Below are 27,241 nucleotides of genomic sequence, written 5' to 3' on the forward strand. Positions count from 1 at the left end.
GTTAACAGCTGAGTATGACTACAAGAGAAGTTGTTTTGTTGAAAATATGTGTTAATACTGATCTTCGTTCTGCTGTTTATTAAATTAAACCCTTAGAGTTCTAGGTTCTATTTATTGTTAAGAAGATTACGTGTTGAAAAATTGCACGAGAAAGTTCAGTGAAAGTCATTTTATTTATTGATTTTGTTTAATATATATATATATATATATATGTGTGTACTGTAGCATATTTTTCGTTACGTTTGTTGAGAGAAAGCGTAGTTTTCCGTAATTTTGAAATTTTGTAGTGCTTGAAAATATAAAATTCCTCTTTACAGATAATTTACGATCTGTAGTCATGGTTAAGTTGTTTTCCTTGAGTGTCCTGTATAAAGGCATTAATAGTGCAATCTGGTTAAAAAGTGCTTACGACCTCACTTATTTTGGCTTTTTTCAACGTGGAAGTGTTCAGGAATTTATGGCATTCGTTAGTAAAACAATTGTTGAAAGAACGCAAGCTGCTGCAAGACAGTCTGTCAAAGAAGGAGGTTAGCGATTTTTTGTTTTAATTTGTAACTATTACTCTTTAATGTCGATCACTATCTTAAAAACTGAATTAATCATTGAAGATTTGGTTGGTTCTGCATCGAACGAGTTTTTTCCTTTTATTTGTATGGTTTGACCATTGTTTGTTGATTAACATAAAAAAATGTTGTGCAAGGTTTTAAAGAAGACACAATGTTTTTTTCAGTAAAACTAATTTTTGTGTCAGTCAAACTTCAACAGATACCAGAGTATATATCCAAAACCTTCACCACAGTGGATGCTTATATTTGTTTTATCCCTCAGCTAATCAAGGAACTAAGTTAATATCTTATAAAATTAAGTTGCCTTTTTATTACAGATTTTACTTACTAGAATGATTGACATACGACTTTGGGAGCTTGATTAGACATCCATTTACTGGTTCACTTCAAAATTATTAGCAAATGATAGATGATTTATTTCATCCATCTTATCTTCCTTGTATACTTGCAGTATGTATGTATATGTGTAAAGATGCAATCATAAAATTAAAAACTGAAATAGTATGGATTGAATGTTTAGTTAATACAGTATGAGCAGTTACTTATATTTTATTTTTTGGAATCATACATGCATTCTGTTTTTATTCATATATTATAACAATTTTGAGTTTCTTCAACCTTACCATGAGGTATGAACGTAATTTCACATAGGCAGATGGTCTTGATTGACTATTTCTGAGGTAGTATGTAAACTAACACATTAAACTTTTTTGTAATCAAAAATTTCATATTATGTACCATGATGTGTACTCTTCATTTGGGATTAGGCTGAATGGGTGTAGTTCTGTTTCTTACCTCCACAGATTTTGGGATGGGGAAAAACAACATTAATCCCCAGAACTAATAGAAATGAGTGAAAGCCCATTTACAGATAACTGTTTAGTCCATCCTCCTCTTGAAGTTGGCCTTAAAATACTTTATATTAGACCATTTGCCTTGTTTTGCTGTACCTCTGCGAGTAAGTAGTCCATCAATGGCAATTCAAAGAAGCAAGGTCCCTTTCCTGGAGATGAAGTGCTTATTAAATAAAACTCCATCAGTCCCTGTACGTACATATACTTCATACATACCATGGCTGTTTGTATTTTTACTTTCTCATGTGCAGTAAAGTTTGTATAATGAAATTTTATATATTTGTGCACTTGTCTCTGTTTATTATTATTTGTTTAAACCCACCGGGTTGGTCTAGTGGTGAACATGTCTTCCCAGATCAGCTGATTTGGAAACTGAGAGTTCCAGCGTTCAAGTCCTAGTAAAGCCAGTTATTTTTACACGGACTTGAATACTAGATCGTGGATACCGGTGTTCTTTGGTGGTTGGGTTTCAATTAACCACACATCTCAGGTATGGTCGAACTGAGAATGTACAAGACTACACTTCATTCACACTCATACATATCATCCTCATTCATCCTCTGAACTATTATCTAAACGGTAGTTACCGGTGGCTAAACAGGAAAAAGAAAGTATTATTTGTTTAAATTTTGTGCACGCTCATCAACAATTCTTGTATTGTACAAACCTTTTGTACACACACTTATGCTGGATCTAACATTGTTCATAGGGGATGTTAAGGATAGTCTGAATGAACCATTTAGATTCAAATTACCTGTTTGTTACCAGATTTCTAAAGTACTGTATAAAGAATTGAAATAGATTTTTTTAAATGTTTTTTTGAAGCATATTTATTATTCTTATCATTTCTTTTTTTTAAATATATTTTATATTAACTGTTTATGAGTTTACCAGAAATAATTTGTTACTTTTTACCATTGTACACATTGAAATTGTTGTAATTAATCTCTTATTTTTTATTGTTTATTAAAGTAAGTAATAATAAATATGTTTTTTACTTAGTTTAAAAAGTGGAGATGTAGTTCATATTGTGTGTTATTGAAAGTATTCATTTGTCAGATAAAATCATTGCATAACTAACTTTAATTTTATGTTGTGTAGACCAGATTTGAAGATATATAATAAAACTTATTAGAAGTAAGGTACTTCAGTACAGTTTTTTGTGCTGGCTTAAGATTTATGTAATTTTTAAAAAAGTTTATATGTAATAGTATTTCTTGCTTACATTTTTTTTATATACATTTCCTGTTTAATATGTAAATTGTATTGTGTTGTATTTTAAGTAATTGTATATAAATCTGTTATAAAATGTTATGTTATTGTATATTTAACCTAAATCTACTGTATCTGAAAGTGCAATTTCTTTCTATATAATCAGTGTTCCTTTTACAGTTTAAATGTGGATATTTAGTGTTAATAATTTGTATATGCAAGTATAAGCCTATATAAATTTGTGTTGTTTTAAATTTTGTAAAGCATGTCTAAAAAGAAAAAAAAATTTGTTGCCCATTTATATCTGATTCATATAATAAATTATGAGTTAATTTATTTTTAAGAAATTAAAAACTTTTATAACATCATTTACAAGTAAATAATGTTTTGTTTTTTCAACGAAAACATAAGTACATGTTTTATATGATAAGTGTACATACTTATCAAATGTATGTTGCACATGTGATTATTATGACTCATACAGTAATATCTCACATTTGGTATAATCAATATACGTATAGAATTTCAATATGAACTAAGAAAGAGGGTTTATTTAGATGAATTAATGTTACCAGTTGAAACAATAATTTCCTTGTTTTCATAGTCTCAAAAAGTATACTATCATAATTGAGGGCCTTGCACATTTCATGAAACATTACTTTTCATTATTAACCTTTTTTTCTGTTTGCTAAGTTACAATAAAACTTTAGTGTTAAATGTAAAAGAGAAAAGACCCAAAAATATATATACCAATTGACCAACGGAATGTAAAATCATTACTCCTTTTTACCATCTTACCTTTTACATATTAAAGAAAGAAATAACTGCTGCTGTTGGTAAATAAATCCTCAAAATTCATTTATTTCTGCATGTTTTGAGGTATCTTGATGCTAAAAATATAAAAAGAGAAAAAATTCTATTTATAACAGGTATGCGTATTGATGTCTGTTTTATTTTATAACTTGGAACAGATTAACTTACATTCATGAAATCTGTTATCACAGCTTGAGTTAGGAGAATTTTTAGTACATAATTTTTACAATTTATTTCATTTTTTATAGTTACCCTTTATTAGGTTTTTGCGAGAACAGAAAATTATTTTTTGAAAATACTACTGAATAATTTTACTGACATAAAACAGTAATAGCTTCACATTAAATGTTGTGGTGTTTATTTTGTAATAGATCCAGTTTTTAACTTTTCATAGCCATTAAATAATTTACTAAATGATGAAAGTTAAATGTTGCATTTTTTTTGCCTATTACACAATTTGTTAGCATTATTTTTGTGCTTGTAAATATTTAGTCATAAAATCTTCTTCTTTTTGCATATATTAAAAGAACGCTTGCTTGTTTCAATTTTGTTTGTGAATTTAGTAACAATACTTTTTTCAATTAGTTTTAATACCAGGCAGAATAAGAAAACTTTTCATAGTTCTCTCGTACTTGGATATATAAGATACATTGTACAAGAGATAATTGGATGTAACTGCATTCCTTTTTTTTCTTTTTTTTTTTTTAACTGTACAATTTTCTTATTTCAGTATTTATACATTAACAGGAAGTCAGTCACATGGTTTTGTTGTTGTTCAGGACCCACAGTCCTGAATAAAAGTAAACATACAAGTAGATAATTTATTTATATAATAGTTTCCACATACCAACAATCTTTAATACTAACTTTGAGTGCTTTCAGATCAATTCTCAGGAACATTGATGTGTTATAATTATAATTCACGTCAAATATCATTAATTATACTAACTTGAAATCTTAAAATCAAAATTGTTATTACTCAGTTATTATTATAACAATTGAGACATGTCATACTGACATGACAGATAACGTTTACATTATTTTACCTTTTGATGATCAATTGTTATATTTATAATTTTTTCTAAACACAATTATTCTATTCGTTGAGATTGGCAGTAGAACTTACATGTTTGGCCTTCCCAGCATCACTAGTGTTTTAGTTTCGGAACTGTATGCTATTAATAAGGCCTTAAATATCCTTAGGCCAACATTTTGATGCATACTTGTCTGTTGAGATTACATGAGTGCCTTGCAGGCGATTAGTGACACGTACTCTGAATACCCTGTTGTCTATGATATACAGTGTGTTATTTATTTCTGAAATGACTCATCGTAACACAAGTGTGAGCTTCTGCTGGATCCCCAGCCATATTGGAATTTCAGGAAATGAACATGCTGATTGTGCGGCAAAAGCAGCTTGTTTGCACAGCCTACACTAATCATGTTGTTTTGAACAATCTTGTTGTTTTTCTGAACAGAGTGGTTCATAATGAGTAGCAGAGTGAATGCAATGGTACATCAGTAATAAACTTTGTCCAGTTAAGATCAATGTGTCATCGTGAAGCTTCATGCAGGAATAATCATCGAGAAGAGATTAGAATGATGAGTACCCATTTGTGTTCACCCAACTGTTAACTAACTGTATATCACATTCATGTGGACTATGTCTTATGCAGCATTGCGTTGGAAATTTAAATTAGTAGCTAACATGCAAAATATTTTAGGGAACAATATGACTATCTTATCAAATGTTATTTCTTAATGACATGCTTTTGTATTCAAATATTTAGTAACTATTGTAATCTGTTTTAGTGTTTTATAATGTATATTATATTTTTACTATTTTGCTTATGTTGTGCATTTTGATTGTCATTTTTATATGTTTTATATTATTGTTATTTAGTTTGTATGTTTGTGATGCATAGCGTTGGTGTTATATTGAATTAATTTGTTTATTTTAGAAGCATTGCTTCCAGGCACTAATAATGAATCTTCATTGTGTGTCTGGAAAAAACCAAAAAAATTTTATGTATCAAAATTATGTATTCATGGCCTTTCCCTTTCATAGAAATTCTCTCATGTTATAAAGAATTTTTGTCATTCTCAGTTAACTACTAATCTGTTAAATGTCAAAAACTATTAGTAATTTTTCATATAACTTATAAATAGTTCAAGTAACTCCTCTGTTAATATGTTAAATACCAATTTTGTATATTCTATTATCAATCAATATATCTGAGCTATTTATCTTCAGATTATTGTTACTGTACAGTAGCATGCAAAGTAATCAAAACACAAGGAATTTTTTGTTTATTTCTTGTGGCTACACTGACTCCACACATTCTTTAAATTATCTGTGTAATGTGAGGTTATTTAGGAATTTTAATGTTATAAATTGTGTTTTGTGGAAGTTTATTCCGTTTTTTATTACAAGATCTGTTTTTTGTATTTTTTGTTCTGTGTATCTTGAACATAAAATAATTGACATAATTGCAAGAAAGCGTTCGAAAATTGTTTCTCTTTCTGAGCATATTATTATGACACAATGACACATAGCTTCTGACTGTGGCGTTGGATTAGGGATAGTGAATGCTATTTTAAAACAATTTAAAGAAACTGTTCTTTTTCACCTCAAAGGAAAGACAAATGTGGCCATAAAAGAAAAACTACTCCAACACAAGATCAGTTATTAGTGAGAAAATGTAAACCTGATAAATTACCTTCTGTGGACTTAAATCGAGAATTAGCAGCCAGTGGAACAGATTTACACATCACAACCGTTAGATGCTGACTTCTTGCAGCTGGTCAGAAAGCTTGTCACCCAGCTAAATAGCAGCTTTTGACACCAGAAAATTGAAAAAAAGGCTCTTGTGAGCCAAAGCACTAGTATGTGCTTTGGACCAGAGAAAACTGAAAAATGTTATATTTTCTGACGAGTCAATTTTTATCTAAATGGAAAGGATTCCATTTGTTAGAAAAAGGCATATGAAAATACATCATCAGCTCATATCCAAGAATCAGTTAAACATTCCCAGAAAAAAATTTTTAGGGCTTGTTTCACATTTGAAGGCTCTTTTTCATTACTTCCAATAGATGACACATTGTAAAGTGATAAATATTTCAAGGTTTTGAAGGAAATAGTTGTGACACAACTTCAAAACAAATTCCCACAAGGCAAAGGAGTGTTCTGACAAGATGTGGTGTTTTGCCATACTATCAAAAAAGTGGAAAAAAGTTTTGAAGAACAAACATTTAAGTACTTCTGCAGCCAGGCAACTCCCCAGACTTAAACCCAATTGAAAATATTTGGGCAAAAGTCAAAAAACGACTCTCTAAAATGAATTGTACCACAAAAATTGGCCTCATTAAAATGGTACCATCGGTATGGTTTCATGATGAAGAAATCAAAAAAATATCTAGTACATTTGTTGAATCAATGCCAAATCGTGTATGTCTAGCGATTAAGAATAAAGGACATATTAATTACTAAATATTCACAAATTGTACAGATATTTTTTTTAAAATTAAAATTACTGTTACTAAATAATATTTGCGTGCTACTGCCATGTTCTAATTTTATTTATCCCCATTCTTTATCTGACTGAAAAACAAAATGGTTTCCTTAACTGAAAAATTGTGGTTAAAGTGGTTTCCTGAAAATCAAAATTATTTTAAATAAATTTTTTTTTTAAGTTAAATTAACCTTTATCTTAGTTTTTCGTTTTATTCTAATTTTCAGAAAGCACTGCATCACCATGAGTGTGGTATTTCTAAGGAACATGTTATATTGTTTACTTTTTACAGTAAATACTAATAGTTAAATATTTAAACAGTGTGAAACAATTGATCGATGCTGCATTTTTAATTGTTAAACAATTAGTATTAACAAAAGATCAACCCAACTTTAGGAAACAATTATGTATCAAACTGAAGAAAGTATATCCAGTGACATCAATACCTGTGATAGAGTGGTAGCATATCTAATTTTCTTTCAGAGGTTTTGAGTTCACATTCAGTTAGGCATAACATTTTTTAATCTACTACAAAAATCTATTATCATTCATCATAAAGACTGTTATTGGGCATCAGCCTGTTTTTGTACAAGTAAATTAATTAATTAATTAGTCCTTTTAAATAAAAGTGCTTGGTTTTTCCATTTCTATATTTTTCCTTAAAAATAAATTAACAATTTTACATCCGAATAAGGTTTTGATTCCAAATTAGGCATAATCATGTGTAATTGCTTTTTGTACAATATAAAATGTTATAAATGTGTAGTTTTTGAAATTGTAACCATTTGAAAACTGAATTTCTTAAAGCTAGTTATTTTGCAATAAAATTTAAAAAAGAAAAACATTTGAATTAATAATACCAAAGAAAATATTTTATTTGTTATGGTAGAGCAAATAAGATATATTAACTTTTTACTTTACATTAGAAATTAATATTTTTGTTCATTACCATTTTTTTTTTTTTTTTTTAAGTTTTCAAAGATATTCAACTATTTTAGTAATTAAAAAAAAAAATATATATATATATATATATATATATATTTTATGTATACTGCTTAAAAGTTTCACAAATTCCAAGTTCAGATTCATTATCTTATCTTGATAAGAAGTTATTAATATTTTTTAAAGAAAGACACAGATATAAAACTAGGCAATTTTGGATGTATTTTAATCAATTTTCTTTTTCTTTTTTTTAATTTGTTATGTAGAAGCATTTCCCAATTTTTTTAAATTATGTTTTGTTGTAAATAACCTTTTCACAATTTTTAAACAACTTTTTAAAATAATAATATTAATTCTATAAAAAAAAAAGAAAAAACAGGCTTCTGAAAGATTTGAAAAATTAGCAACACTTATATATGATCTATATTTTTTCTGTAGTTAGTGTAATTAGTTATAGCTACATGATATATTATTGCACAGAATAAATAATTTTGAATTTCATTTACAGAATACACGTGTCATGTATATGTACGAGCAGACAATTTGGCTGGAGTCTTGATATCTGATCATGAATACCCTCATAGAGTTGCGCATACTTTAATAACCAAGGTAATGATTGGTACCTACGTCCTAAAAAACCAGTAAAATTATTTTGTTTTTCTTTTAATACTTAAGAGTCATTGACTTCTAAGTAATTAGTCCATGTAAAAAACTTATAATGATGATTATGCCATTACAGCTTGCTACAAATTAGTGACATTCGCATTTATGTCACAAAGCAGGTTAGAGCAGAACATAAGACAATATTTAATATTGCAGTGCAATATTTCATAATAGCTTATTCTTGGTATATGACAGCTTTAAAATATACAATAAAATTAAAATAATTGAGTGAACTATATTCTTCACTGTAAGATAAGCATTTCATATTTTAATATCCAATATATTACAGGATCACAATAAATTAATGTCAGTCTTATCTTGAATGACTTTTCTACAAATTCCAATTAAATCTTACTTATCTAAAGGAAAACTGCTTCTGACTTTTTTAAATTAAATGAACTATCAGATCCAGTTAATTAAATATTTTGCTGCCTATTATTGTATTTAATTTCTTATAATAGCATAGTTTTATAAAATATACAGGTTATACACAGTTGCATCTGGGTATTGCATATATTATTAGCCCCTAATCAGAGAAAAAATTACATTTATTCAAATAAAAAAAAAATGTATTAGACCAAACAGGTACAAATCACAATTTTGACTAACTTTTGTTATCTTCAGAAGGGATCATTCAATTCAATTTAAAAAAGTGAGCTTCTTAATAAAAATTATTTTAAATACTCCTATAATATTTTGAAACTTGAGATTTTTTGTGAACATAATATTGGGCAAGTAATCATGAAAAAAGAATTTCACTGAACAAGTGCAGATTACCATGAAAGTTTTTTTGTTGTTTTTCACTACTATTATATGATGATGAGTAGAAGTTAACTGATTCTTAACAGTATACATATGAGAATACCTCTCCATAATAGGATAATAAAATGAAATATTTCTTATGCTTTATTTGCTTTTTTTTAAGTAAACAAATTAGTATAAACTTGGTATGTTCTATCACTTCAAAAAAAAAAAAATTTACGTGTTCATTGGATTTTCATTGATTATAATAGAATATTTTTTTAAAGTATTTTCAGTATTACTGAAAATACTGTTTCTGTTTTTGTTAACTGATGGATGAGAGCTAGAGAGTCTAGCAGGCTTCACGAATTTACCCCTGAACCTCTTTTACATGCTTTGGTTGGTTTTTAAATGTTTCCAAACATAGAATTAGTTTTTAAATATAAAATCTGTAACAGTTTCCTAAATGCACTAAATGCATTTTAAATAGCCATATTTAATTTTTTCCTAGGTTGGCGGGACCTTGAACTATATGATGACTGTTCGAGTTTTTAACTGAGTTGTAGAAGAATACTTCGTTTTTTTAAAGAAAAGTTTCAGTATTCAAACTTTCAATATTCCAATATTGTTAATTTATGGAGGTAGAGGGTCTTGGGGCAATAGGTTCTGAATCTATTTAATAACATCACTAAGTATTTTAATAGAGACATTTTAAAGGAGAATAATTAAAATGTAATATTTCCCCTTGTTAATATGTGGGGTTCCAGGAAAGGATTTATGATTATTTTTACTCTTACTAAACATAATGATATTACCCATACCAGGCCCAAAGAATATGTTTCCAGAGTCAGTGGATCAGACAGTTTTCTCACAATTATTTTAATTTTACATATATATATATAGTTAAGTCTATAACAATTCTTTTGTAAAAAAACAAATTTATTTACATTTAATATAATTATTATACATATAGAAATTCTTTCTATATTACTATTTTGGATATACCTTCCAGTACAAAATTTAGGAACAGTGTTATGTATACATGATAACAGAGCGAATTCTACACAGAGACTTTTCATTACATGTTTATTGTAATGAAGTGAGTTCAAGACTTACATTAGACTTCATTCTAACAATGTAAGTATAAGAGTAAAGAAAAATTACTTAAAGAATAAAGGCTTCATTGTAAAATATCATTCCCTAGAATTATTGCATTACATTCCAGTAATAGTTCTAAATACTAAATATATGTATATTTTAATTTATTTATATGATTATTACATCTTTGAAATTAGATTGTTAAGTGTGGTTATAATTTTTTCTAAGATCAGTTCAGTATTTTCTGAGATTACCTCAGACAAGTAAACTCTTTGTATAATTAAATGTAATTTAGAAATATTTCAAGGTTTTTTGAACAGGATACAGATGACATTCCTCCAGAATAGTCTCCACACTCCCTCATGAAAGTGTTATGGGTCTGTCCTTGATTAACTTTATTTAAAAAATCCCAGTTATAATGACATTTATATGGGCTATCCATCCCAACCCCGTTGGGGAAGACAGCCGCCTTGTGACGCTTCCGGTCGCCATCCCCCCCCCCCCTAGATCCCTAAGTTCCTAGCCCTGATGGGCTTTAACAGGAGTCGCCTTTTGCCATCTGACTTTTTACATCTCATACTAGTAAGCCTAACATAATTGAGATGCCACCGATGTAAATGCCTCAGTAGACATTTAGATCTGTGATTTATGAACTTTTTATGAACTTTTTCCTTCGTTGTAGGCCTCGTCCGGACATCTTGAATGTCCTACATCGTTTCCGTTTGAACTAGCTAACCGAGTTCATGGAAGCACGAATCCCACACCTAGTTCTACTTTTATTGAGCCAATTTCTTGTAAATGTCTTGAGATTCAAGGCAAATTTAACAACATACCACCAAAAAATTTTGTTTGCAACAACAAATTTAGTCTTGATTCCCTTAATGAACTCAACTTTAGTACATACCCCAGACTTAAGTTAATTTACTGACTCCAGTATGGTCTACAAGGGAGAGGCGGACAGACCTCCTACTCCCACTCAGTTACATCGCAGAGTCCCGCGTGACATTTACTTGCTTTCAACCATCGTCGAGATGCCGTTATACCTCATGGCTGCATGGGACCCATGCCCTCGGCAATGGAGTTGCCATCCCACCGACAGAGTTGTGTGCTCGTTCAAAATTGCCCTCGTGTCAAAACGCCGCTACATCTCACAGCTGCATGGTAACCTGTGCCCTTGGCAGTGCAGTTGCCGTTCCGCCAACAGCTAAACAATAAAAAATAATCACCACTAATACTATTTAACCGTGGCTCGATGCCATTGCACCTACCTCTGGCCAATCAAACTGCCTAGCCACCTGGGGTGCTACTATATTGCTTCAATTGCTCTGCTCAGAGCAAGGAAATGGAGGAAGCCAGCCACAATAGTCCAGTCTCTACAAGTCTCTTCCAATTGACCTGCAGATCAAAGAATGAATCCACTCTCTTGAGTTCCCTAACAGCTTTGGTATGCTCAGCCTCATATCAGGGACAGACATAAATCATGGTGTGGTGTCATCGACTCTATAGCCCGGGCACAAGCCTGAATCAACCAAACCAAACCTAGCCAAACTTTTCCTAAAGGTACCATGTCCTGAAAGGAATTGAGTTGTATACCGATTGGGGGAAACTCAACTAATTGCTCGCAGCTCCCTAACATTTGGAAAGTTAGGGAGCAATAGCCCGGGCACAAGCCTGAATCAACCAAATCAAACCTAGCGAAACTTTTCCTAAAGGTACCATGTCCTGAAAGGAATTGAGTTGTATACCAATTTGGGGAAACCCAACTAATTGCTCGCAGCTCCCTAACATTTGGAAAGATACCATGCGTGTATAAACCTGTAGAAGAATCGTCTCACCTGGATTGCCAAGAGTCAAAACCTTGGTCTTCAGTTTCAATGCCCTGAAGTAAGAAGGCCTTCCTTCTTGGAGATGTACGCTTGAATATCAAGGGGTTTAATGCCGGCGATTACAGAGATTGCCTCTCTCGAGAAAGTTCTGTAGCCACCGACAACAGCTAACAATAGAACAAGCTGGGCTCGTAAAAGAATATCCCTATAACATTGGAATTGTAGACAATGAGCCCAGATGGGTGCAGCATACAACATAATGGTCTCACAGACACCTTTGTAAAGAATACGCTGGTATGATAATTCAACCTCCAATCAGGATGAATGACTCTACAGACACCAAAGAAGACATCAATGGCCTTCTTTGCAACAAACTGAAGGTGCTCTTTGAATTGAAGCCTTTCATCAAGGATAACAACTAGATACTTCCGAAAGGTAACATACCTAATTGGAAAGCTGTCAATCACAACCCACAGGTGATGGGTCGTGGCTAGACGACCTTTATGTAACATAGTGGTTTTCTCCGCACTGAAAATCATCTTATGCTGAAGACTCCACAACCTGAGAACCTCACATGCCTGTGTTGCTCTGAGCTCTATCTCAGCACACGAGTTGCCCTCGATCAGCAGCAACCCATCGTCAGCATAAGCCATGATGCAGCAGCTACTGGGCATATGCAATCACATGAAAGAGTGGTACTCAACGACCCAGATGAGTGGACCTAGAACACTGCCCTGTAGACAACTTTTTGATAGGGTCTTTCCTACTTCTGAGCCGCTGTCATGAAGGATGATGGTTCTATTGCTGAAGTAGCTTGAGAGAGTTATAATCTCACTTAGCATGCACTCATGCTGCTAAGTTGAAACTAGGCAGAGAGCCACCACGAGTTATTAAAGGCCCCGGATATGTCCAAAAAGACGCCAAATACATATTTGCACTCGCTGGATGAAGCCAGATCCATTACCTTAAGTATTGCGTCCTCTGTGCCCTTTCCAAGGTGAAAACCGTATTGATCATCTATCAGCATATGGTTAGAAGTCAACCTAGAATTAATGCAGAAGTACAAGACTCTCTCAAAAACCTACTAGAGGCAAGAGCGTCAGAGGACGGTAAAAAGAACTTATAGTGGGATCCTTTTCGCCACCTTTGAAGAGCAATCGCAACACACCACGTTTCCAACATGCTGGAAAATATCCAGCAGCAAGCATTCTATTAAAAACCCCAAAAGGACCAAGAATCATTGGCAAGGTGCAAACAAGGAGCTCCACTGTGACACCATCATATCCAGGGGCTTTATTCCTAGCCAGACTACAAATTACTTTGCAGACTTCCGTCTCAGTAATCTCAGAAGTCAAATTCTCAGAGTGAAAACCTACGACTTCCTTGCGAACACGTCGATGTTACGAAGTTTCACCTACCTCAGTATCATCTGGAAGCAGATCGTTCATCAGAAGAGTGAGGACACGATCTTTGTCTGTAACAACTCCATCCTGGATCAAGACAGCTGACAGAAGAATGTTTTTTTACTGCTTATGACCAAGTGCTCTGTAGACAACACCCTATGGGTTTTTACTTCCCCACTCTTGTACAAATGAGCACCAGGAATCACACTTAGAAGACCTAACCCTATGAAAATACTCAGTCCTCTTCCAACAATAGTTCGCAAGCAAAACTGACACCGTTCAGGGTCACCCTCACGCTGTGCAGCTCTCCTGAGCCGACCTACAATCTGCTTTATCGTGTTCAAGTCCCGAGTCCACTATCCAGTTATTCTCTCTTGACCTGTGTTTCTGGGAATCAGTTGCTCAGTGGCTTCAACTACTGCAGAAAAAAAATTCTCTGCCAGGTCGTCTAACAGGGACTCGTCCAGACTTCAAGCAAAGACTCGGAGCCTGGCCACAAGAATATTTGAAAACCTAGGCTAATCCACTCACCTGTGCAGGAAGTGCCCCTGCTGAACAGGGATGTTCCCCCTATAGACATCCAGCGGGGCAGAACTGCCTTGTCTGCCCATCGTATTTTTGAACGCCTCCAACAAAATTTTAGGTTCAACCCAGGTGGGTAACCCTGTATCCATATCTGAGGCCTCTTCCTCTGATGAGGTCGAAGGAACAGGCTCCAGCTTCCTCTTCCGCCTGGACTTTTTCACCTCAACGAACTCAGACATGGCCAATTTATGTGGGTTAAGTTAACTCTTTCTAACAAGTTGACAGACATGCATGCTATTCTCTAGCTACATTCCTACACCACTAGGATCTTTTATTGCTAAACATAGCCTTCTAACTGTCTTTTAAATGCACTGGTTTGTATGACATATGCTTTATATATTCAAAAATATTTTTTTCTTGAAAGACATAATTATTTTTAATTTATTTGTTTTAATTAGCAGATTATTTATTACTTAGATAAGAGTGGAATGTTCTAATGCAATTTATCTTGATAGTACCATCATTATAAATATATTTTTATTGACAATATTAAATAAAAATACCATGTCATTAAATTTAATTTTTTAAAAGAAGAGGGCATCCAGATGAAACTGAAATTAAACTAATGAAAACAAAGATGATTGGCAAAATAAAAAACAAAATATAGAGAGTAATTATGTTTAATTTTCATTTCACTTTTTATTTCGTGTAGATAATAAATTAAAACCATATAGGTTACTTCATTTGCTGAAATGTTGTCAACGCAAAAATTCTGTCATATACTACTTAAAATTGAATCAAATGATTCATTAAAATGTTCATTTTATAGTTTTTTTACGGACATTCATTTTATAGTTTTTTATCAATCTTTTTTTTTTTTATTTTACTGCTCACATTATTATCAAACAATAATAGTCTAAACAGATGAAGTTTACAGTTCATCTGTTAAAGACTTTACAGATGAACTGTAAACTTTTTAAGATTTTTTGAATGCTTTCCCAAGGTTACTATGAATACCCAAGGTTTTTTGAATTACTAATCTAATTTAAATTCATTAAATTGCTTCTAAGAATCAGCAGTGCAGTAGGTGGCACTTTTTTGGGGATGGAGGTGCGATTTTCCAACAAAAAAAAAATTTGTTTAAATATTGTAATTTTTAATAGTTAACAAACGTGCCAAAGAAAACCTTAATTAAGCAAAATCTCAAGATTATGAAGGTGACCATGCTCTACAGCCTCACCCCCTTGACCTTTTAAGTTGAAAATTTAATGGTATCAGTTCCCCGTAAATAGAAGTAATCTGACCAAGTTTGGTCAAAATCAGTCCAGTAGTTCTGGAAATATAAGGTGATTTAGATGCCAACACCAAACACACACATACATACAAACATTAACATCTGGGAAATTTCTATCTGGTTTTTTGGGTTCCTTAGGTGTAAAAACCTTTTAAGATGTGGTGAAAACAAATTATGTAATCTAAACATTGTAAATTGATCAATGTTAACTATTGATTAGCCTGACTAATTAACTGCTAATGAGAATGTATCATTATTAAAACTTTATGAGTCAAGTTACTTTATATTTGATGGTAACTTATTTATTAGAAGGTTTAACAGTGAGTTCGCTTTTAAGTAGCTTAATGCCTAAAGTATATTTGCTGTAGATGGAAGATATTATAGATATCAGTATTATAAAGGCCTACAAAATAAAATTATGGATTAGATATTTACTTATTTATTCATGTATGCAATTACATGTTTTACATCAATTACTGTTAATGTCAAGAGAAGAGATGAATTTTTATAGCTCTGGATTGAAACCCAGAATGATCCAGACTAGAAGTAGATTGTTAATAATTTAGTAGTGTACAGGAAATCAAATTAGAGCATTTTATATTACCTAAAAACTATAGGTTTCTTAAAAATTTTATATATACTTATACTAAAACATACATCTGTATTGATGATAATGTTGAGCTCGGTGAAGAATTTAATTTAATAAGTTACATATCAGCCAAAAATTGGTGTAATGTAAAAGATATAAAATATTTAATAAATCCCAATTTAAACATTATTAACTTTAATTCACAATAATAAAAGAAAGAAAATTTAAATGAATGTAAGGATATGTTTTAATGCTCAATTAGATTTTATTTGTAAAAATATTTAGCATTAAAATTGCTCTTAAAACTAAAAGCAAAGGAATTAATAATAAAGTCAGATTTTAATATTTATTATAAAACAAATTTATAAAATAAGACCCGGAGAGGCAAAATAGTAAAAAATTTCTGTTTAGGAATGACAGAGACTTAAAAAAAATTTGACAACAAAATTGTAGTTCTTTCCTGGCATTGGTTATTTATTCTTATAGAGTGGAAGAATAATTATTATACATGAAAAAAAGTTACCTAAGATTTCATTTTTGTGGTGTGAGCAATTTACAAAGCAGTTTTATTGTAAAATTATGCTTAAATAAATGAAAAAGTTATAAAAATTCTACAACAAAAAAATCAGTATGCTTTTTATTTTTTCTGCTCCCCCACCTCCAAAAATCACCTTTTAGAAATTTTTTCGATTAACTTATGTTAAAGGGAAGAAACTAAAAAAAATTCAACCAAAAAAAAACGTACAACCAATAAAAGTTATTTAAGATTTATTTTTTGATGATGGGGTGGATTATGATGAAATTTTATTGTAGTATTATTACTAAAAGTTTGTTATTTAAAACTTTAATATTATTAAAAGTAAGATATATTAAAAATGGTAAGATAGAAATGCCCACATTTGCAGAGCTTAATGTAAGTGGGGTAATGTTTGAAAAATTGATCCCAAAAAACCCACCCCCAGGAGTTATTGATACCAACAAATACACGAGTTTCTGTACAAAATTTTAACAAAATTGATTTATCCAGTCAAAATTTATTAAGCTTCAAATGTGCCATTGCACACATGTGCAACTTTATTTTATTTTTACATATGTACGAACATTACTCACGTTTTTTTTTTTTTGTTTTTTGAGGTCCATGGATCATAAAACATCAAAAAATGCAAAAAAAAACCCATATCCCATTTTTTGACTGATTACCATTCTTTCCTTCTTGCAGCATAGCTCTAGAGCTATGACACCATGAAAATAATATGCTTTCAAACAAATAAACAAACCAAAATCCAATTATGCTGATCATATTAGGAAGGGTATTTTTCAATGTAGCAAACATGTAAATTTTACAAATTAGTTGTAAAAAGTGTAAATCCCACACACTTGGAAAAACATATATAATAAAAAGCTGTAATTCATCATTTTCATTTTATATGTAAATACAGTTCGACCCCACTAAAATGCAGATACGAATTTCACATAGATAGAAGTATGTCCCTCAATAAAAGAACTATTATAAGATATAAAAAAAATTTCTACTTTTTAGTAGGTATATCCAAACAAATTTTAACTACGTGTAAATATTTAGCTTAAATAAATTCGCTAATATCTCAGTGAAATTACACGTAGCTGTACTGTATAAACAGGATGACAAAAACATAAAATTATGATATCAGAAATTTAAGTTTACTTAATATTTTTCCTTATCTACACTTCCTCTTTAAATTATATTGTGACATCATTCAATACAATTCATATTTTATAATCTGATTTTATTCCATTAGAAATGTTTCATGTATGATTCATATTCGATAAAAGTACAGGATGCTATGCACCCAAGAAATTAAAAACCTTTTCATATTCAACAGTCATAGTTAAACTACAAGTGCAGTTTTGTAAAATTTGTGAATCATTTACATCTACAGCCAATCTTTTGTGGTTTTCTTTTTAAGTTTCATTTTCAAAGTTTTGTATATATTTATTTAGTGAGCAGCAAAAGTGACAATACTGTGTACAGTAGTTTTTCCAGTGATTAGTTTATGTTCTAATTGTTTCTCACACAATTTTAATTTTCTGTTCTTATACCTTAATATCTGTGAAATATCTTCTAAATGAAAAACCTACTCCATTAAAGACAAAAACTTGAAATCGTCAATAAAGTGGGCCAGTCTAAAGCTAGCGTATCAGAAAAATTCTGTATACTTGAAGGAACTATTTGTAGCTGGACAAGAGAGAACGATAAACTTTGTTATTTTATTGATACTGTAGATCAGAGGTCGGCAATCTTTTTGTCAGTAAGATTGCAAAATAAATTCAAAAGTTATTGGGGGCCCCACACTATTATTACACAGTAAGCAGATACATTTTCCTTTAAAGTCAATAAAACAAAATTATTCTTCCCAGTCAACATTAAAACAAAATCTTTTTCTTTTACAATTATTCATGATGGGTTATTTATAAATCTGTTTAACCAGTAAGATACATATTTGATAGTGAAAAGCTCGACTATCCTGCATGATATGGTTACTAATAATATATAAATAATAAAATACAGTCAATAATAATAACACTCAAAATATGGTAACATATTACCAAATTTATCAGAAGCAATAATATTCCAATGTGCTAAGTAGTAAGTGTGTCAGTGTATGAGCTTGACTGCTATTTGCTGACACTGAGTTATATTGCAGTTATATTGTCTTATATATATATATATATATATGACACCAATGTGGTAATTATTATATGACACCAATTGGGCTTAATAGGTATCTAATATTGTGAGGGCACATAAAAATCTCATCGAGGCCGCCATGGCACCCATGGGCACCGTGTTGCCAACCCCCTGCTGTAGATAAAGGCGTAGGACTTGATATGAAACATTTTTTTTTGTGATATTAATGCTGTTGATGAATGTTGTACCTTTGGTTTTTGCAGAAGCGTAGTAAAAGTGTGCCTTTATCAGGTCCAGTAGTTATTCAGGCTCAAGCCCTGAATATTCATTCAACAACGGTGATTACTTTAATGCATCTAATGGATGGTTACTGCAGTGAAAATCACAGCATAAACCAAATAAGCATCAAAGGAGATTCTTGTTCAGCAGATAACCAAGCAGCCATTGAATTTTTGGAAATTTTGCAAAAGGTTATAGCTGAAAATAATTAAAGCGATGAATAGATTTTCAATTGCAATGAAACTGTTTTTTATTGTAAATGACTACCGACAAAGCATTAGAAATAAAGTGTGTATGAAAGTACAGTACAGTATTCACAAAAATGTAAGTAAAAATGTATTGTTCAGTCCATACATACTCTGTACTGTATTTATCTTTTTCTTCATTTTATTTTATCCCAGAATATTCTCATTTGTAGCTGTAACATTCAATATTATTTTAATTGTTTTTTTTAATTTTAAAAGCATATAAAAATTTATTTAAATAACTTAAACATTCGATTGAGGTCTCATTTCATAGCAAAATACATCAAGTTTTGACTAGTAGTTCATTAGTGAATTCAGCCATCAGTGTTATTAAAATTGGATACATTAACTGATGCGAATGTGCTCACTGTTTGCAGTCAGCTACTTCAGTTCAACAAAACTTTCGTAGAGTGCAGAAGGGAACTTCCTAGTAGGCATACAATTTACTCTTGGCGCCAAACCTTCATTGAAACAGGTTGTTAAACATACAAAATCATTGGGCATCCACATGTCCCTGAAGCTGCTGTAGAGCAACTCAGAGAATGCTTTCCATGTAGTTCAAAGAAATGAACTCGACATGCGTCATGTAAGACTGGCGCATTCCACAAACGGCTGTTTGGCACGTATTATGTAAACAATTGCACTTGAAGCCATAAGCCATATAAACTTACAATGATTCAACAGATTCCAGATGACAACAGAGTTGCTCGGCTGCAGTTTTATGTAAAAATGATAGATAAAATTGCAGACAATACATTTTTACTGATGAGTAAACGTTTCATTAGTGGTTAGGTGAATACCATAAGTGCCATATAACCATCCAAACTATGGGGTAGTGAAAACCCTCATGAATCTCTGCAGCATATTCGTGATAGCCCTAAGCTCAATGGTTTTTGTGCCCTATGCTCAATGGTTTTTTGTGCCCTAAGCAAGCAAAGTCTGTGTGGCCCATTTTTCCTCCAGGCAGCAGCTGTGAAACTAAATGATATTTTTTATGTAGACATGCATTAAATTTGTTTAATTTCTAATTTAGATGATGATGATCAAGATGGACGCCATTACTGTCAGCAAGATGGGGTACTATTGCATTACCAGCTAGAAGTTAGAGATTTTCTTGATACTCAATTCCCAGGACTGTAAGTTGGTCATAAAGGTCCAATTGCATGACCATCTTGCTCCCCAGATTTGACCCTGCTAGATTATTTTTTGTGGGGTTTCATTAAAGATCAGGTACCAATTTTGCCTGCTGATTTTGTTGAGCTAAGACTTTGAATTAGCACTGCAGCTGCAGAGGTAACTCTTGACTTGCTGGCTACAGTCTGGAGTGAAATTGACTTCAGGTGAGATATGTTGCATTTCAAATGGAAGCTAAACCAAAGTGAATGTGGGAAATTCTTATATACTTTTAAAGTTATGAAGTCTTTTTTGAATCACTCGGTATTAACTGAAATGGATTTTGTTTTTTTGATTACTTTATCTTCAAAACAACATAGTCTATACCATAGATGTAACAGTTATCTCTGAATAGCCATTCAGATACAGTGTGATAATATTCTTTTTTCTATTTAGCCTCTGGAATCATTGCAAGTTATTACTTCAGAGCATGAATGAGGATGTATAAATGTAAATGAAGTGTAGTCTTCTACAGTCTCAGGTTGACTATTCCTGAGATGTGTGGTTAATTGAAAGTGGGTTCGTACTGTTTGTATTTATATAAAGGTATCTTTTAATTAGATTTTAAATGATCTTGTTTCAGGTACTTGATGAATTTGCTGCTAAAATTCCAGCCTCGGAATGGCCTGGCGGAACAGAAGCTACTATTAATTACACACAATTACCATTTTTCCTTTCTCGATATCAGAATCCACATGAAGCAGATGCCATGACAAAAATACAAGATGAATTAGAAGAAACCAAGATAATTTTGGTTAGTATTAATTATTTTACTTTTCTATGTTACCTTGATTTATATCATTTACAGGATATAAAAAATATTGATCTCATCAGTAGTTGCTTATAATAATTGTTTTTTTCTTTCTTTTGCTTGATAATATCACCACATAGGCTTGAAGCTTGTGTGTAGGATATGGAAATTTAGCATATGAAAAATGCCATGCCTGACCAAGATTCGAACTCAGGACCTCCAGATGAAAGTTCAAGTTACTATCACTTGTGCCCTGGAGTCTGGCAATTTAAATTTATTTTTACATTTTCTGGCCAAAGCCCTAAAACATGAAAGCAGACTAGCATAATAGTCAGTAGAGCTCATGATTCTGACTCGGCAAAGTTGCAGTAATACATTAATAGAAATGTATTAGTGTTGTAGTTTAAAATGTTTGTATTTTCATTTGCTTATCTATAATAATTATTAATACTGAACAGTAGATTGCAGTTAATCCTAGAATAATCAACAGACATCAAATACTGAATTGCCATAGAGTTACCAAGTAAAGATTAATATTATTTAAAGTGAGTGACAGTTGGTAAAGTGAGTTCTAGATCACTGGCTTCCAGATCCAAATAAAAGATAAAACAAAGTTTATCTTGACATGTAGGTTTGGTTATCTGTGGTTTATTTACTCTAACTGGGTTAAGTTTAATTGGTTCTTTTCCATGACCAGCAATGGTTGTCATGTAATATGCTTGCATTACCATCAAATCATGTATTTCAACTTTCTTAATAAAATGTGTGTATAGTTTGTTCAAGGATGTAATAATAAAAGAAAAATTGCATATTACAAATCAACAAAATCACCCCAATGGGGAGTTACTCTTTAACTACCTGAGGCTGTCGGCTCCCCACAACCCTAGCCTCTGAATCTTTACTTCCCACTACACACCGAGCTGCTGAACCTTTTACCCTATATCAAGAACACAACCTGCAACATATACCCTTACACAACTACTCAACTACATCCTACTCTGTTTCTTCTTACACCTACACTCAGTAGTGTTGCAACACAAAATGCAACTGTAACCCAAAGTGGAAACTATCATGCCAATGGTTAGATGGCTGTACATAGTGATTCTCAGTTGATGTCTTTTAGGCACCAGGGTGAACCCAGTTGTGTGAAGCCCTGGCTCCAGTACAATGTACGCACTCCTGGAGTGGTCTTTTATATCGCCGGTACTCGTGGGAACTATACAACAGTCCCAATTAAAAATCTTTTGGTGGTTGTTAGTCCACTTAAAAAAACTAACAAAAATGGAGGTTTGAAGAGACTTTGACATCAGCCAAAGATTTAACTAGTGATAAGGAAGCTAGAAATGTTATGGAGATTGGTAAATTTTCTTGTATATGGTTTCTTGTTTTGAGGTACACGAGGAAAGTAAATCCTTTGAAAACATTTCTCCCTTCATAATAAATAAGAGCTTCATAACAGCTTGTGGGTATCTGAAATGTGTTAAAATGCCCACACTCGACAAGGTTTTGGGAATGCTCCCTTCATAAGGAAGAAAAAACTATTGAAAATCTGTACTGAGCAGAAAGTGTCTTCTGGTGACACATTAGGAATACAGAAAATCCCTCACCATGAGGAATCTCATATAAGCCCTCTCAAATAACATACAAGAAGAGAAAGAATGTGCATCATGTAAAGAACTGATCAAATTAGTAGAAGACTGGATCAAGTACAATGATTCTTTTAGCTAAGACAGCAAGAGTGTAGCACAATCCTCCAAACTGTCAAGTTTACACGCCTGCTACTCGATAGTGCAATATATCCCTTTAAAATCTGGGAAACCCAAAGTGTCTTGTTGTTCCACAGTGGGACAAAGACTGCAGAAGTGCACTAAGGGGATCGTTACAAGTCTATGTAATTTCAGTCGCAGACCTATGACAGAATTGCTTTGTGCCTTCTGGAATCAAAGAGCAAAAATGTTTCGGTTTGCTAAACAAAAATCATGCCTTAATTATGGGATACAATTACTCGGACAACAACATCAGTTGGAAGTAGAAAAGTTCAGGCCATATGTGGGTCACGACAATCTCCACAGCGGATTGGACTAGAAAGTAATGGCATTCCCTTAATGACACCATTTGATGTTGCGAACATGATTGGCGATATTTTTATGTCAGTTTCACCTGAGTTTATCAGGTGTAAATTGCAGCTATAAAGTGTGCCTTTTATTAATTATCGGAGATTCACAAAATGAATTAAACAATTCTTTTTTCTTTTGATGAACTATGGTATGCATTGAATAATTCCATGATACTTCCCCTGGAAATGATAATATCAGGCTCAGTATATTATTTCACTTCCTGGATACTGCATTACAACATCTTTTTTACTGTATACAATGAAATATTCTCTGACCAGTTGTTTCCAGATTCTTGCCCATAAACACCGGTGATTCCCATACCGAAACCTGGTAAAGATTAATCATGCCCCTCAAGTTATTGTCGTATATCCCTGAACAGTACCCTGTGCAAGTTAATGGAACAAATGATAAACTGTCATCTAGTACCTTGAAAGAAACACCCTAATTGCCCCTGAATAATGCGGTTTCCACCATGGTAGATTGGCTATTGATCATGTAGTTTTCCTGCGTAATCTGTTATTCAAAAAGCCTTTCTACTATGCCAATGCCTTTTTAATTTGCACAAAGCATACAACATGACTTGGAGGAGAGGAATCCTAAATACATTGTATGAATGGGGTATACGAGGAAATCTTGCATTTATCAGGAGTTTCCTTAGTGGTCAGTCCTTTTTAGTTCAAATTAGAACAACAATATTCGAAAGTTTCACACTTTTGGAATACCACTGGGAAAAGGACATGACCACGCAATACCACTGGTAAGTGTCCTAAGTGTTACCTTATTTGCCTTAGCCATAAATAGTATAACAAACTGCATGCGAGAACCTGTTATGTGTTTTTTATTTGTGGTTGTTTTTTCAATTTACATAGCATCAATTTATGTTTTATGTAACACTCGTTGGAGAGCTGATTGAACTATGTATGTTACACTTCTACTGAGCTCTGGTCCATTCCCACTTAGACTTCAGCTGTGCGGCTTATTCATCCATTCGATCAACCACTCTTAGAATGCTCAATGCAATGCATCATTCATTCATCTGTCTTGCTATAGGTGCATTTTGTTCCTGTGGTAAGTCTACTGGTGGAAAGTGATGAGCCATCTCTTGGAATAGACAAACTAAATGATCTACTCTTACAAACTCATATTAAAGTGCCAACGAAATAATCCAACCTTTGATACAATGTTCTCTAACCCTCATCTTAATTGATACCAGGAACAGCCGAGATCTACTGATCTACTGCTGTGCTAGACATCAGAGCTCAGCACCTTTTCTTAGCTCTAAATATCAATTACCTCCAGTTCTTATTGTTGCTCCATGTTATACAGACAGCTCTAAAATCGTTAATTCTGTTGGATGAGCTTTAGTAGTTGGCAGTAGAACATACATCTCAGCCTTTCACCTGGAGGTCCTGGGTTTGAATCCCGGTCAGGCATGGCATTTTTCACACATGCTACAAAACTCATCTCATCCTCTGCAGAAAGAATTGCTTGACTGCGGATCCGGAGGTTAAACAAAAAAAAAGAAAGAAGTAGAACATACATCAGCTTTTCATCAGGATTTGAATACTAGATCATTGATACCAGTGTTGTTTGGTGGTTGGGTTTCAATTAACTACACATCTCAGAAATGGTCGACCTGAGACTATACAAGACTACACTTCATTTACATTCATTCATATCAACCTGAATCATCCTCTGAAGTAATACACCTTATGGTGGTTCCAGAGGCTAAACAGAAAAAGAAAGTAAAAAATACACGTTTGGCCTTCCCAGTATTATCAGTGTTTTCATTGCGAAGCTGTATGCTATTAATGAGACCTTAAATATAATTACCCCAACATTTAGAATGTACTTGTCTGTTCAGATTCCACTAGTGTCTTACAGGAGATTAAATACATATACTCCAGACACCCTGCTGTCTGTGACATGCAGTCTATCTCTCAAATGCCTCAGTGTAACAACTGTGAGCTTCTGCTGGATCCCTAGCCATATTTAAATTTCAAGCAATATGTGCGTTGATAGTATGGTAAAAGAGGCTTGTTTGCAGCCTCCTTTCAGTAATTTTGTTTCTGATGATCTTGTCTATTTTGTGAAGAGGTTGATCGATGCTGAGCGGCAAAGGGAATGGAATGCTACCATCAACAGTAAACTTCACCCTGTTAAGAATACTGTATCACCTTGGAGCTCTTCATGCAGGAATAACTGTAGAGAGGAGGTTATTATTTGCTGTTTGCATATAGGGCACACTAGGCTTACTTATGGATATCTCATGACTCAGACCGATGCACCCGTTTGTATTCGCTGCAACTGCCAACAAACTGTACAGCACATCCTTGTGGATTGTGTGTGTTATCCAACATTGCATTGGAAGTTTAACTAGTCTAAACGTCTGAAATATCTTAAGAAACAATGAGACAATTTTATTGAATGTTTTACGATCGCTTAGGGTTGTCCGCTATTATAGTCAGATATTTAATATTTACTGTAGTATATTTCAGCTATTTACACCATATATGGTATATGTTAAGTTGTTAATTTAATTGTTTTAATTTAGATTATTAATGTGGTTTTAGATTATTATACATTGTGGATTTATTTTGCTTTTAGCATGCATCAGATGTATTTTCCACTTATGCTAGTTTTTTATATTACTGGGTTTTAGTTAAAAAACTAATAAAATATAAAATTAAAATTTATATCCTGATGGAAGAGATATGGGCACAAGTCAAATTGGTAATTGTTACATTGGGAGTAATAACACAATATTAAGTTAAGTGATGTAAAAAACGTATTGATAGAAGGTATTAATAGAGTAGATTTAAATTCTTGGAAAAATTGCATTTAACATGTAATTAAAGAAAAAAAAGCATGGGAAGCAAGCAGACAGATTGTGTGAAAATATTATTGAAGATATAGTGTTGAATTTGGGAAATTATAACAATAATTCAACAGACAGTTTTATTTGATGAAATTTTAATATAGCGGTACATAGTCTTAAAATTTTTATTTTTCAGATAAATATATATTTTATTACAATCTACCATTTTTTTTATTAAATATTATTCCTTTTAGTTCATTTTTATGTTAAAAGTAAAGAACTGTTTTTCCTCTGATGGCTTGCACTAAATTAAATTAGAATCATCATATGTCATGTTTTGATTTGCTGCACGCTTTTGTGTAACAAATTATAGTATATTATTTATTTTCATGTGTTTTTTTTCATAGCATAATACAATAGATGCTGTACTTCAAAGAGGTGAAAAATTGGATGATCTCGTATCAAAATCAGAAGGTCTCAGTGTACATTCTAAAGCATTCTATAAAACAGCACGGAAGACTAATTCTTGTTGTAGTTATGTTGGTTAAATTAACAGTTGAATAAAAGGACTTACTGTGACATAAAAATGAATGCCAGTTTTTCTGGTATTACTTTGTTAAAATTAAAAGATTACTATTCTTATTGTCCGTCAGGGTTATTTTATATGTGTATATATATTATTGTTGTTGATATTACTATTATTGTATCGTACTTGAATATACATTTTTATGTATATAAGTAAGATTATATGTACTGTATGTGGGCTTTTTGTAGTTCTCATAGCCCTGGTGGATGGCCTAAGAATATTTATAATGTATTTTATTTTAATTTTTTTTTTTAATCATTTATAAAAATGTATTTAAACAATAAAAGTATTTCATTCAGTTTTTATTCATTATTCTGTAAATATATTAAATTTCTGTGTTTATAGAAAAACCATACAAAAATATGTAAATTTATAAAATTATCATTTACTTTATTAGTAATTTTAGATAGATAATTTTAAAAGTTAGTTAACTATATAATTGTTAGTTAATTTATATATATATATAAACATATTTTGAATTGTTGAGAGGAAAACTAGGAAAAATTTATTACACTTATAGAAAAATGCTTACTGCTCATTTTTATTATTTTACAATGGTCTACCAA

General features: G+C 32.0%; 1 protein-coding gene across 1 annotated transcript; it reads left to right on the plus strand.

The window, feature by feature from the left end:
- Positions 1 to 26,930, plus strand: Ykt6 (YKT6 v-SNARE homolog). The gene is made up of 4 exons (XM_075358659.1): positions 1 to 527; positions 8,408 to 8,508; positions 20,987 to 21,157; positions 26,497 to 26,930. The coding sequence occupies exons 1-4, from the start codon at positions 338 to 340 to the stop codon at positions 26,635 to 26,637; spliced, it is 603 nt and encodes a 200-aa protein (XP_075214774.1). The 5' UTR covers positions 1 to 337; the 3' UTR covers positions 26,638 to 26,930.
- Positions 26,931 to 27,241: the final 311 nt, after the last annotated feature.

This window comes from Lycorma delicatula, chromosome 2 (genome assembly GCF_047948215.1).
Source record: "Lycorma delicatula isolate Av1 chromosome 2, ASM4794821v1, whole genome shotgun sequence".
In the NCBI taxonomy this organism is placed as follows: domain Eukaryota; kingdom Metazoa; phylum Arthropoda; class Insecta; order Hemiptera; family Fulgoridae; genus Lycorma; species Lycorma delicatula.